The following is a 15207-nucleotide window of genomic DNA, read 5'->3' as shown; positions in this document are numbered from 1 at the left end:
TATGATAGCTACCTACAGCAGTGGAGGGTTTTACATGGACCTTGGTAGCACAAAGAGCAGGAGTGCCAAATTGATTAAACATCTCAAAGACAACCTGTGGCTGTCCAGAGCAACAAGAGCAGTCTTTGTTGACTTCTCTGTTTACAATGCTAACCTTAACCTTTTTTGTGTGGTCAGGTAAGTACTTGAAACAGAAATGTATGGTACGTAAGCTAAATCATTATATCTTTTGTTATACCAAAAGAAAAGAGTTATGATATCAAATGTCTAGACAAAACATTCTCAATAGTTGCCCTGTTTACAGTATATGCAGATCCTGTTGATCTAATCTGATTCAAGCTGCACATTGCTGCATATTTAGGTGGATCTATATACCTTAAACCTTTAAACTCTCCTCTTTTCACTGCAGTTGCTTTGTATTTTAGATGTTAAAGGGGTCAATTAATCACCTATGGGGGAAAGAAAATGAATTGAGAGTAAAGGGCAGCAGTGTTGAAATGAACCATAGTTGAAAGCTTTCAAATTTGAAAAAGATTTAACTATTCATCCTGTTCTAAACTAATTTGCTAAAGCTTGTCATTGTTGAGTCCTGTGAATCTGCATCTTTTTTTCTAGATTAGTGGCGGAGACTCCAGCCACTGGAGGGGTCCTTACATCTTGGGAGTTTTACTCAGTGAAGCTTCTCCGTTACATCTCTAAATATGATTACTTCCTTGCGTCGTGCGAGGTTTTATTCATTCTGTTCATTTTTGCCTTTTTCATCCAAGAATGTATTGACATCTATAAAACAAAATGGAACTACTTCAAAAATGGTTGGAACTGCGTAGATGTGCTTTTAGTTGTGGTAAGTATATACAGTATGATATAAAAAACTATTAGTTGAATAACCGTTTGATAAAGTGAAGCAAGGAGTCATAAATACAAAACATCTTATTCTGCCAAAAATATTTCAGTGCTTCAGTTGATCTCTATAAAGTATAAAAGTTGAAAACCAGAAAGAATTAATGCATTTTCTTATATTCATCATTATTTAATGTAATGAATCTTAAAACCTATTTGATTTGTCATAAAAAGAAGAGTTTTTACTGAGTTTTATTTGTTACATAAATAGTTCTTTAGTGTATGATTCTATAGTATATGTAGTTGCTTTTGAGTTACCATTATCTAAAGAAACATACAGCTATGGCCAAAGGTTTTGCATCACCATATAAAATGAACAAATTTTGCTTCATAAAGTTGAATGAAACCTGCTTAATAAAGTTACCTTAACATACTTAACATACTTTGTAGTTTTTTTCCATATACTTAACGAAAAACTGACAAAAATTGAAAAATGTGACATTTCAAAATCTAACATGGAATACTGTACTACTATTATGACTTCCAGTAGACTTGCCATATAATTTTGTAGTTTCTCAGATTACATGATGTTAAATAAAATATCTAAATTATGGTCATATATATATAAATATCAATACTAAAAGTATTTACTTCGGAGGCCCACTGTATTGCTGTAGTAGATACCCAAAGGTCATTTTTTTCTTACTCTAGTTTGTAATATACTTGATTTTTTTTTAAAAGAGAACAAAACATTATGGGTCCAATTTTGATGATGGTTTTCCCCTGGAAAAACACAGAGCAAACTGGAGTAAACTGCTCTGTAATGTGATTTTGGTGAAATGCTCTGCCACGTCCCTTTCCATTTGCGTTAGTGCCAGTGGCATAACTTTCAGGAGAAGCCCTAAAATGTATGAAGCCATTTGGCCTATGTCATACTTCCTGCACAGTGCTACTTTGGTGATTTCCTTAAAACTATTAGAGAGACATGATTTATTTCTAATACTATGTAATACTATGTCTCCTACTTTTTCTTCATTGGTTGGCACTGGAATTATGCCAGTGCCCAGCTCAAACACGCTTCAGAATCAAAACATGAAGGGAGGGCACAATCCTGCGCAAATGTAAAGCACTTTGCTATTTACATTTGCGTTTACGACATTTCATCATATATCCGTTAATAAAGCCTTCCATGTCTTATGTGCCACTAAATCTATCTTCTGTATTTTTTTCCTTAGCTATCTTTGATGGCTATCTTTTTCAACGTTTATCGCACTATGAATGTTGAAAGCTTGCTTTATCGCCTGCTCAAGAATCCACACAAGTACCCCAATTTTCATTTTCTAGCCTTCTGGCAGACACAGTACAATAACATGATTGCTGTCAATGTTTTCATATCCTGGGTGAAGGTGATTACTGCATGAGTTACATTTTATACTAAAAGTATGTTTGACTTTAGTTACAAGACAGCAAGATTTGTGAACAATATTAAGCATGATTAGCTTGTGGTAAGTTATGTAGCATTTGATAAGTTCATGTAAGCTTGCTGTGAACTGGTTTTAACTACCTAACTTTCAGTTATACAGTATTCACATATGGAAACATTTGAAACAACCTTAGTATGTATTTGAAAATTGCCAATTTCACAAATGTCTAGCTGTCTGAATCTGATAGAAAATACTTCTGCAATGATACACAAACGTGTCATATTCATAATTGTTAAAATAATTATTATTTAAAGAATGTCAAACATGCATCTAATATATATTGATCACTCTATATTTATTTAATGCTACATTAGTTAATAGCTGATTATGGAAAGAATCATTTTATACTAAAGTATGCTAATTGCTAACTGAACCCATTTGTTTTGTTTCAGGTATTCAAATATATAAGTTTTAACAGGACAATGAGTACCCTCTCTTCTACTTTGTCCCACTGTGCTAAAGACATCATCGGCTTTGCGATCATGTTTTTCATAGTCTTCTTTGCTTATGCACAGTTGGGGTACCTCCTGTTCGGCTGCCAAGTGGACAGCTTTTCTAGTTTTAAAAATTGCGTGTATGTAACAAATTATTTGGTCTATCCTCTTTTTTTCTTAAATAGCTAATTGCATACAGAACTAAAATTGCACATTTGGTAGTTTTATTTACCCATAGCAGCATCTTGATTTAAAATGCTGATAACTGTTCTACTCAGTTTTACTTATAAAATCACTGTTATGCAGTGAGGCAATTTGGGATAGATTAACTTGGGCTTTAAGAGACGGTTTCACTAAAGGATGGCTTCACAGACCCCTATTAGATAATTAGCACTAATCTTGTACTAATGTACATAGTCTGTGAAACTAGCCATTGGTGAAAAGGCCTTGATATTTCTGGATCATTGTCTGGTTTGGAATGTCTGAAATACGTTTTATAGAATCTATCAGTAATTGTAGATTATAACACCTATAGTCCAGGTACTGCTGTGTTCTATTATATAATCAAGCCAGGTTATCCAATACTGTGCTTGTGTTTATTACTAAGGTCATTAATTGTTACTTTTTTCTTCTTTTTTTATTTGTTTTTAGCTTTACACAGTTTCTAGTTATTCTTGGAGAAATCAACTTCAATGAGCTTGAGCAAGCAAACAGGATTCTGGGGCCAATTTATTTCACAACATTTGTGTTCTTTGTATTCTTTGTGCTTTTGGTAATTCTTTTCTTTGTTTTTTTACAAGGGGTTGGATGAATCTGTCACAGCACTGTCAGTATGGTGCAGGGCCCCTGTAGGCAGCCAAGGTGGCATTGATGAAAGTGTTTAAATTATTCTGAGATGATTTGTGATGAGGATAAGAATTACAGGGTTATTTTTTTCAGGGAAGTCAGAAATCAGTAGGAGAAGTTTTCTTTTCCCGAATGGCCCACAATATCTTACATTTTGTTCATGTTTTTCGGTTGTGAGGCAAAAAAAAACACATTTGTAATTTGTTAGGAATTCTTTAATGCTGCAGCCTTAAAAAAATATTAAAAAATTAAATAAATCGCCTTAAGATTAAAATAATGCTCCACTGATATTGAGTTACATTTTATAACCTAATTTTCCTTCTTTGTAGAACATGTTTCTGGCTATTATTAATGATACATATGCAGAAATTAAATGTGATCAGTCACTCCAGATGACAGATTATGAAGTGAGTGATTTCATTAAGAAGGTAAGTAAGTTTTGTTAACTAATTTAAATACATTTCGTATGTAAATATTCTGCTGCTGATTTGTTTTTTAAATCCACATCAAATTAACAGGTTTATATGATCAAATTAAAACATTTAAGTACTGTAACAAAGTGCATGGCACTGTCATCGAAGGAAGATATATAGGGCCGCGTATAAGGCACAGCCTGTATCCTATGTAAGAAATTGTGGAAGGAAAATGTAGTCCTGATGGTCTAAGCCGACCAGCCGAACTACATTTCCCAGAATACCTGGACTAGAATGGGCCAGTCTGCAATTACTCAGGGTTGAGTAATTGGTTTCACCTGTATTAAAAGGTTGATATTTAAGCAGGGCTAAAATCCCTGTTCAGGTCTCTCTCGTTGGGTGCTAGACAGAAGCTGAGGTGTTGAAAGGTCCTCCTGGAAATGTCTATAGAGGTAACCATTATATATATTGAATCCATATAAGAGTTTTTTTTGTTTTTGAAGAAGCCGGTAAGCAGCTTAGCTGCCCGGTTGTTAGATAGTGAACCATCACGGTTTAGTTAGTAACTCCAAGATGGAGCTAGGCTTTTGTTTTGTTTGTTTGCTGTTTTGTTAAAGTTTTGTGAATAAAGATACAGGCACCGACCTGTTTAAACTACAAATACTACGATTGACATCTTCTTTTACACTAGAGGACGGGGCTAAAAGTCCTGAATAAGACTGACACTGTCCAACAGCGCCAGAGTTGTCACAGTACTTAAGTAATTGAATATAAACATTTTGAATGTTTTTAAAAACAGATATTAATGATGTTCTTATGTTTCAGACTTGCAATGCAGCCCTTGTTAAACTACGGCTTAAGAAGAAGAAGTTGGTGGAAACCACCACTGAAAGCATAAAGGACACAGAGGGGATCATATCTGTGAAACAATTCCAGGTGGAGATGTTGAAGTAAGAGGCTTTTAATCTAACGGGAGCTCTATGTAAGGAATGACTTTTGCTATTGGTTAGTTTTTTTTTAATATACAGTACTGTGCAAAAGTTTTAGGCATGTATGAAAAAATGCTGTAAAGTAAGAAATGTTTTCAAAAATAGACATGTTAATAGTTTATATTTATCAATTAACAAAATGCAAAGTGAGTGAACAGAAGAAAAATCTACATCAAATCAATATTTGGTGTGACCACCCTTTGCCTTCAAAACAACATTAATTCTTCTAGGTACACTTGCACACAGTTTTTGAAGGAACTCGGCAGGTAGGTTGGCCCAAACATCTTGGAGAACTAACCACAGTTCTCTGTGGATTTAGGCAGCCTCAGTTGCTTCTCTCTCTAAATGTAATCCCAGACAGACTCTATGTTGAGATCAGGGCTGTGGGGGCCATACCATCACTTCCAGGACGCCTTGTTCTTTACGCTGAAGATAGTTCTTAATGACTTTTGCTGTATGTTTGGGGTCGTTGTCATGCTGCAGAATAAATTTGGGGCCAATCAGATGCCTCCCTGATGGTATTGCATGATGGATAAGTATCTGCCTGTACTTCTCAGCATTGAGGAGACCATTAATTCTGACCAAATCCCCAACTCCATTTGCAGAAATGCAGCCCCAAACTTGCAAGGAACCTCCACCATGCTTCACTGTTGCCTGCAGACACTCATTCGTGTACCGCTCTCCAGCCCTTTGGCGAACAAACTGCCTTCTGCTACAGCCAAATATTTCAAATTTTGACTCATCAGTCCAGAGCACCTGCTGCCATTTTTCTGCACCCCAGTTCCTGTGTTTTCGTGCATAGTTGAGTCACTTGGCCTTGTTTCCACGTCAGAGGTATGGCTTTTTGGCCGCAAGTCTTCCATGAAGGCCACTTCTGACCAGACTTCTCCGGACAGTAGATGGGTGTACCAGGGTCCCACTGTTTTCTGCCAATTCTGAGCTGATGGCACTGCTGGACATCTTCCGATTGCGAAGGGAAGTAAGCTTGATGTGTCTTTCATCTGCTGCAGTAAGTTTCCTTGGCCGACCACTGCGTCTACGGTCCTCAACGTTGCCCGTTTCTTTATGCTTCTTCAAAAGAGCTTGGACAGCACATCTGGAACCCCTGTCTGCCTTGAAATTTCTGCCTGGGAGAGACCTTGCTGATGCAGTATAACTACCTTGTGTCTTGTTGCTGTGCTCAGTCTTGCCATGGTGTATGACTTTTGACAGTAAACTGTCTTCAGCAACCTCACCTTGTTAGCTGAGTTTGGCTGTTCCTCACCCAGTTTTATTTCTCCTACAGAGCTGTTTCTGTTTCAGTTAATGATTGTGTTTCAACCTACATATTGAATTGATGATCATTAGCACCTGTTTGGTATAATTGTTTAATCCTACACCTGACTATATGCCTACAAAATCCCTGACTTTGTGCAAGTGTACCTAGAAGAATTGATGCTGTTTTGAAGGCAAAGGGTGGTCACACCAAATATGGATTTGATTTAGATTTTTCTTCTGTTCACTCTGCATTTAGTTAATTGATAAATATAATCTATTAACATGTCTATTTTTGAAAGCATTCTTACTTTACAGCATTTTTTCACACCTGGCTAAAACTTTTGCACAGTACTGTGTGTGTATATGTATGTGTGTGTGTGTGTGTATATATATATATATATATATATATATATATATATATATATATATATATATATATATATATATATATATATATATATATATATATATATATATATATATATATATATATATATATATATATATATATATATAATTTTTTTTCCATGTGAAAATCGATTGATGCAAAAAATCTGGGTAACCCACTAGCTAGATTATTGAATACTAGCAATAACTCATCATATATAACCATTGTACTAGTGAGCAATGTATCCAATTGGTCCTTCGAAATACTCCATAGTAAGGGTTTAGAACAGGGATGTCCAATCACAGTCCTGGAGGGCCACGCCACTCCAGGTTTAACTGGTAAAATGAGAATTAACTACCGGTACTTCAGGGTCAGGATGGAGGTTTAATTGATTGAATGAAACTATTTTTGAACAGGGTTGGAACAAAGACCAGGAGTGGAAGGGCCAACATTGGCCACCCCTGGTTTAGAACAATGCATTCCACTATGGTTCATGATTCATCATAGGTCTAATTGGGTGTTTTGTGATCACATTCTGATCATATTGTATGTGGTAACAGTTCTTAAACATGACATGCCTGTATTTTTATACAACATAATTTATACTGCATTCCATCAATACTGCAATAACAGTATTCCACAGACTAAATTCAAAGGTAAAACCGGTGGTACAATGGTAATCTTTGAAAAGTTGGCAACCTTTCACTGCAGAAGATAACATGTTCTAACAGAAAACGTATTTCCACATGTTTGTTATATATTTGTAAACTGATGTTTTACAATTAGGATTGGATATGTTTTTAATGGACAGTTAGAGACATCAGACATCAATTGTGTTTTTTACATTAAATGTAAAACAAAATTGGTATGTACAGTTAAAGGTAAATGTTGTAAACTCCAACAGGAAAGGCTATACAGAAGAAGAAACTAAAGAAATCTTAATGAAGTATGATGTAAACAGAGATGGAAAATTGAGCAAGAAAGAGGTTGACACTATGACAAGTGAACTTGAAAAACAAGAGGTATACAATTTGTAATTTAATTAGATTTTCATTCTCCTGTGACTGCCCAGTATTTCTCTGATATGCTTGGACAGATTTGTACACACCAGTACTTCTATTCAGAAACAGGGTTGTAGACTAGTATTTGCTAGAAGTTGGTGTACAGAGTGCCGTTTGAGGTAACACCATTATTACTGCCTGTGTTACCATACTACTTTGTTTGGAAGGACAAAGTGCTTTTAATGAAAAACGCATTTTTTTTGTTGGTCACAAAAATACATGCTTTGGCACATTTGTAATATACATTCTTTTGATATGATTGTAACATTGAAATGCATTTTTATATGCAACTTATTGTTTATTGTATTTCCCAAAACAAACAAAACAAAATGCTCATCATAAAAATAATAAAATAAACAGAACCCAGCTAACTAATATCCCTTTTATAAGGTAGATCTGGATACCTGCAAAAGTGCTTGCGGTATGTTTTTAAATCATCTGCGAGTAGACTTTCTACTGTATCCACGCAGTCTTTTTGTTGTTATGGTACAAGTGTATGTTGTTTAAGTATGGTCTGGCCCAACAGCACTCTGCCCTGAAGGAAGACAATGGAAGAAGGACAGACAGTACACACGTTGAAGAGGGGAATCTTCCGTCACCTCCTGAATTTGTGTCTAAGCAAGACTATCAGCGGTAAGTTTCACTCTGAAGGGTGGGTTTCCCTCCTTATTATACTCATTTACTGTAACCCAAGCATAGCAAAGTACTGTATAGGAAAAGAGGACAGTATAGTGAAAGCATCATGAATTGTAGATTGAGTATAGTTAATGCACAATAAATATCCTACCATCATATTGCTGCCCTGGAGATTCAACAGCAAAAACCCAAACACTTTGTCACTTGATTACTGTTGTTGAACACATTAGCTTGATGGCACAATGTTATTTATATAGGGATATAACTGAGGGCGGAAAATATATTATTTTAAGTAAAATGGTTAAGTAAATGTATTTTTAAAAGCTCACGTTTAAATGTTACAGCTTTCAAACATCGACACCTCCTCTCACCACTGCTCAGTTTGGGAAGCAAAGCTTCAGCAAGCTTCCTTAATGCCACTCCACGTAACTGCATCCCTCTTCTCTGAATGGACGGCTTAGTAGAGATCCCAGCTATCATTGGTTGTTTCGAGTGCCTGTTAAAAGAAAGTTATTGATCTTATGAACTGGAGTGGTTCCACCTATCACACTCCATTTTTTAATAAAAAACTTGAAGCAGCTAGTGATAGCGCTAGCAGTGAGGGACTGTAGTTAAATTGGAGCCCTCTCAGAGATAGTTGACAGAGCTCCGAGAAAAGTTAGGCAGGTATGGCTCACCTTGCTAGCGTGAGCACCCTCGCTGCCTTTATAAAAAATGCATTCCTGTTAAATATACTGATGATACACCTTTGTTTCTTAAAGAATATGGATGTCCGCATTTCTTTATTGGTTCGCATGCGTACCTATGTACCAGTTATGTGAATCCCTGTATATAAAGCATCATTTAATGTATAATTACATCCATTGTCTGTATTAAAGTCATTATAAATGTGGTGTTTTTATTATTTGCTTTTGTGTAGGATGGTGAAACATGTTTTACAGTTGGAAGAGCGGATTGATGAAATTACATTCATGAACAATAAACTACTTATACAGTTAAATTCTTTAGAATCGATAACATCGTCAGAAAGTTACAAAAAGGATGATTGGGACTTTGTAAGTTATAAAATCTCTTTCAATACAAATAGTTTTGTTTGGGTATATCAGAAGTTTGGACAAATACAGTATTGACATCATTATGGGTGACCAAAGCATGATTTTGAACTCTAATGCAATCTAATAAAAGCGTTTCAGGTCGACATTGTCGGCTACTGTACACAGGCCTTTAGTATGAGTCATGTAATACAGTATGACCTGTAGCAGGGCCATTGAGAATTTGTGCCTCACAGACTAACCAATAGCTCCTTTATAACTAGAACTTAGAACAGAACAAGAGAAAACATGTCCAGCATTAAAATTGGCCAAAAAGCAAGAACATGTTTTGTATTGGCAGAAATTGACTGAATTGTAATTGGAGTGGCAACTGTACATGTTAAATAATTTATTCCAAATAAAATTAAACCGAATTACATTTTACATTTAGTCATATCCCTTGTTTCCATCTAATATTTGGAGGTGAATATGATTTGAAATCAGTCCTGTTTGTTTCTATCGGCAGCAGACCAAGATCAGAGCATTTTGGATGGCAGGTGTTAAACCTCAGACTTCAGGAAAAATGAGCTTTATGTAGAATTTCAATTCATTTTAATACCAGGGAGTTGAAGGAATTCTAAATGAGAATTATACAAAACAATTACTTACAAATCTATTTGTTAAAGCTGGATTTGGTGGAAATGTCACCCTATAACGACCCTGATGATGCTGCATTCATGGATAAGTCAGTCCAGATCTTTAAAATACATTAAAACAATTATTATTTAATTTTCATATGTGCTAGTTCAATACAAGTTATATTGTTTATCTATTAAATAGATGCATTTCTGTATTACTGCAGGGTAATTAAGACTAATCGACTACAGGAAGAGGCTCCATGGGTCAACTTTCTTATGAGGAGTATTATAATACAAATAAGGCTGTGAGGGCATTTGAAGGCAGAATAAACCAAACAACCTATTTATACTGACATTATTTACAACTGTGAATAACAATAAAATATATATATATATAATAAGCATGGTCTTGTATTTTATCAAATCATAGTCACATTACAGCTCAGCGTGTAACCAAATATGAGAGAAATAAAATACTGTGCAGAGTAACATAAGAAATAGATATTACTGCTGAAATCTGCAGATAACTTGGTCCCCGATTTCATGACTGAATGAGAGTTCTTTTTCTTGGTGAGCCACTGAAGACACATTCTTATTCTTATTTACTGCTTTTATAGTTAGTTGATTATGAAGAGTAGTATAGTATAGCCTTGCCCAGATAATGATGTGTTACTATTGCAAGACAGAAAAAGATTACAGTAAAATATTTAGTACAAAATATACATTAGCTATGGAAATAGGCATGAATAGTAAACCTTCTGTAGCTCACACCTATATGTAAAAAAGGAAAGAAAGGAGAACACTGCTTACCACAAGCTGTAAACAAATGATCTGCCTTACAGTATATAGATTACTAAGGCAAGCAGTAGAACCTTATCAAACCCCAGCTTAACACTTGACTCTTGTTATAATTAAAAACACCTTTTAGCAGGTGATACTTGTCACAGTGGGTATTAACAATATTATGAACCAAAACATTGTTTTTATTATTATTTGTTTATTTAGCAGACACCTTTATCCAAGGCGACTTACAGAGACTAGGGTGTGTGAACTATGCATCAGCTGCAGAGTCACTTACAATTACGTCTCGCCCGAAAGACGGAGCACAAGGAGGTTAAGTGACTTGCTCAGGGGCACACAATGAGTCAGTGGCTGAGGTGGGATTTGAACCGGGGACCTCCTGGTTACAAGCCTTTTCTTTAACCACTGGACCAGTAGTTTTGTAAAACTCTGTTTAAAAGATGTTTAATATTTTGTGCCTTGGCTCTTCCATTTCATTCCATTACAGAACAACCAATTCCTCAATTATTTTATTGACCCTACTGAAGATCAATATTAAGGAGCTGGTTGGAAAGAAGAGTTGTAAATGAAAGGAATTAAATGGAAGAGGCAAGGATGCCTACTAAGCCACTGTAGCTCTATAACATAGCTCTGCTCAGAACCTGAGTCTCAAAAGCTTTCATCATTACACAATAACTCTTTTGAAATCCTGACAATATTCAGGTCACAAAGGCTATTAAAGATTTGCCAAAGACCCAACATGTCAGACATCAACATGATTTTCAAGAAGAGAGAAGAGGAGATAGAAATAACTTAGCATTGTAGTTAACACTATTCAGCAGTTGGATAAGTTGTGTAATATTAAGATGCTTTTTGAAAAGATCGGCAGTTGATAAACAATAATATATTAACCAACTATTTGGGATTTTATGGCTGCTGAACTTAGTACCAAGAACAGTTCCCTCCCAATAATTCAACACCTTCATATTTAACTTTTTCATTGATCAAACTGTTTTACTTATTGGTTTGGCACAGATAAAAGCACACAATTTAATTCAATTCCTATAACTTTTCCCCATAGAGAGTGTACTAGAGTACATGTTAACCCCCTTCATATCTATAATGGATAGTTCTTTGCAACTCTAAATGTTTAAATTCCCTTCCCTGAGACAAACAATGTTGATTGTCGGGGCAGAAAGCAAACCAAGTTAGGTTTTTTAATGGTGTGGACTTGAGAAGTTAGCCCATTCCTGCTCCATGCTGTCTCTAGGCAATGGTGTTCAGAGGGCTATAAAACAGAAACTGTATTTGAAGCTGGTGTGCTTTTGTTCATTTGGGGAGATAACACATATTTGTCTTTATTATGCCAGAGAAGCCAAAAACACCAGCTGCACAAAAATGTCTATTCTTATGTGTCTAGTAAGCTTATTATTATTATTTATTTCTTAGTAGACGCCCTTATCCAGGACGACTTACAATTGTTACAAGATAACACATTATTTTTACATACAGTTACCCATTTAAACAGTTGGGTTTTTACTGGAGCAATCTAGGTAAAGTACCTTGCTCAAGGGTACAGCAGCAGTGTCTCCCACCGGGAATTGAACCCACGACCCTCCGGTCAAGAGTCCAGAGCCCTAACCACTACTCCACACTGCTGCCCATAGTTGAGCTAAACAACAGCAGATCTAAATACTGCTACTACTTAAATAATTACAGTTCTGTATGTATGTTTACAAACACAAATGAACTACAGAGACTAACATGCGCAGTTGGATGCTTGATTTTCATACCTGGTGCCCTTTATTGAATGTTTAAACAGTAATATCCACCGCCTTTTAGATTAATGGAATATACCCCTCTATGTTCATTTTAAGGAAAGCTGCATTGACTGTTGACCTAAAGTACATATAAACAGATCCCCCTTTTATTAATATATTAATATGATTCTTGGCTTATAAAAGCATACACATTTACATGCAGTAATGAACACTCATAATGAGTCATTATAATTTCCAATAAAACAATGTGGGATCTTCTTAAATCAGAAAAGCAGAAACTATCACACCATATATGCAAACTATTTAAACACAATGTCTTCTAGAATTAAGGCTGGACATATTAAATATTGGAATAACTGTTTAATGTAAATACATATAATACTATGAACCTTTTTATGAAATGTACGGAAATATTTGTATTTTAAAATCAAAAGTTGTTCAAGGCAGGAAAGGTAATTTTAAAAAAGATGACCTTTATAAGTATTTGTATAGGTCACTGTAATATGTTACTTGTTGTGTCTTATTGATTTTTACATATACAGCCTTTTAAATGTATTCTTGTTTGAGACAAATGGAAACCTGTTAAAACTAAAGAGCCTTTGTTCCACTGCTAATAAGACTTGTTCCTTGAGTACAATGACCTATCTGTGATTTATGTTGCTCAATACTAACACTCCTCCAGCTTGCCATGGATACACACCTCACAGACATTTCTGTTATATTTGGACATGAGACCCAGGTCTGATATTCCATTAATAAATTGCTCTTCATATGTAGACTTTTGGAAAACCTTGCTTCAGCCTTTTATTTTCAGTGTGCTTATTCTCAACAGCCTCAAGAGATACTTTGTAACTCTTAATTCTCTGCGCTACCTTTATCAATGTCTCTGTATCTCCTGTGTGTAAGAGCCTTTTACACCACAGAAGATTAATCCATTGTAAATCAAACACATTGCTTTGCTATTACACTAACACATCCTTGGCATTAGCCCAGTTTTTCTTTAAGAATTGGCAAGCCACATTAGTGATTAAAGGTCGTTCAAATGCATTGTAAAGCGCAATGTACCTGATTGTAAATCCGGTTGTAAAATGTCTATTATTTAGTAGAATAACTGCACTTTTAATTGAGAATTATATATGGCAAGCTTGGTAAAGTTTTATTAAGGCAAAACGTTTTTGCTGTAATTTAAAAGGGGAAAAGATTTTTTTTTTAAAATGTATGTGTTCTGTTAAACAGAAACCTTGTTTAACTGTATTTTCAAATTTAAACAGTACTGTGAGTGCGTGGAGTATTAATAGTATTACTTTTTAATTTTAATCAGGGCAGGTAATTACAGAAATACCATTCTCTGTCTTTTAGCTAATGACTTTCTCACTGATTCTCTGTTCGTAAACAAATTGGTTGCTAAGCAACACCCACAAGCACACCACTGCTGCTGGTTGTTAGTGAAGTAGCTCTTTTATCCAGTTTTAGTTTCCATTGTTTACTGAGGTCATCGTGATTCGCTCAGTGGAATTTCAAGACCTCTTTTCTGGGGGATTGTATTGGGCTAGAGGCCTCTAAGAAATGTTGGTAATCCTTGGCAGTTTTATGAAACAACGCTTGATGACGTACTAAATGACCTGTGAACTGGCAGCTTAACAAATTTATGTTGCAGGAATTCAGTACACATATTGGGATACCTGCTAGTAATGTCAATGAAATTTATAACTGAAAACATTAAAGTCAGTATGGTGTATTGAAGTTCATCCATAAAAATAAGAAACACTCAATTGTAGTATATACTGTGTGTGTGTGTGTGTATATATATATATATATATATATATATATATATATATATATATATACACACATATATATATATATATATATATATATATATATATATATATATATATATATATATATATATATATATATATGTCTCTGTATTTCCTGTGTGTAAGAGCCACTGAAAAAACACTTCCCATGAGGCTAACAGGAATTTGTAACAAGGGTGGAGTTTGTAGCAGGCTTATATCTGAGATGCTGTTGATTTCGTGCTCACAGCTTCAAAATGAACATGGAATGTATTGTATCAATGAAAGCGGTAGAGCAGAGAGCATTTAAATTGAGGCAGCAGAGAAAAGCAAAATCAGAGAGAGGTTTAGAATACTGAACAGATACCAGTTTTATACCAAGGATCATGTATAAAGAGAACCCTAGAGCAGCCCACATAGTTAAAGTGGACTAAAAAGACACCATAGTTGATATGCACTGTATAAAGAGCAGTACAGGGAGTGTTTAGGAACTGAAATGTCCATTTATATCAAAGGTACTTTCAACAGAAAAAATATAGTGGTCCTATAATTGGAAATGCATTCTCTCTTTATATTTTCAGGACTTGGTTAGTTTGGATTTGTACCCTAGTAACCTTTATGTAAATGACTTTAATTCCCAGACTGTCATGAAATTGCTGGTAGCTTGTTGGAGAACTGGATAACCAACAGGTTAGATTAACTAGCAAAATCTAGTTTATAACTCATAGCTCCCCCCCCCCCCCCCCACCCTCTATCCCCCACCCCACACACACTCCCACACCAAGAATAAGTGCAGACGGCTGTTAAAAAGCTGAAATGTAAATGAGCTA

The 15207-nt window shown here is 35.2% G+C and overlaps 1 protein-coding gene across 1 annotated transcript; it reads left to right on the top strand.

Annotated features, from left to right (window-relative positions):
- Positions 1–3375: 3375 nt before the first annotated feature.
- Positions 3376–9816, top strand: LOC131699451 (polycystin-2-like). Its single transcript, XM_058996153.1, has 6 exons — positions 3376–3530; positions 3934–4032; positions 4843–4967; positions 7556–7673; positions 8239–8345; positions 8693–9816. Exons 2-6 carry the CDS (start codon positions 3937–3939, stop codon positions 8760–8762), a joined length of 516 nt encoding a protein of 171 aa, XP_058852136.1. The 5' UTR covers positions 3376–3530; positions 3934–3936; the 3' UTR covers positions 8763–9816.
- Positions 9817–15207: the final 5391 nt, after the last annotated feature.

The sequence above is a fragment of the Acipenser ruthenus genome, chromosome 22 (genome assembly GCF_902713425.1).
Source record: "Acipenser ruthenus chromosome 22, fAciRut3.2 maternal haplotype, whole genome shotgun sequence".
Lineage (NCBI taxonomy): Eukaryota > Metazoa > Chordata > Actinopteri > Acipenseriformes > Acipenseridae > Acipenser > Acipenser ruthenus.
The sequence above is the reverse complement of the archived record's forward strand: the minus strand, read 5'-3'. Positions and strand labels throughout refer to the sequence as shown.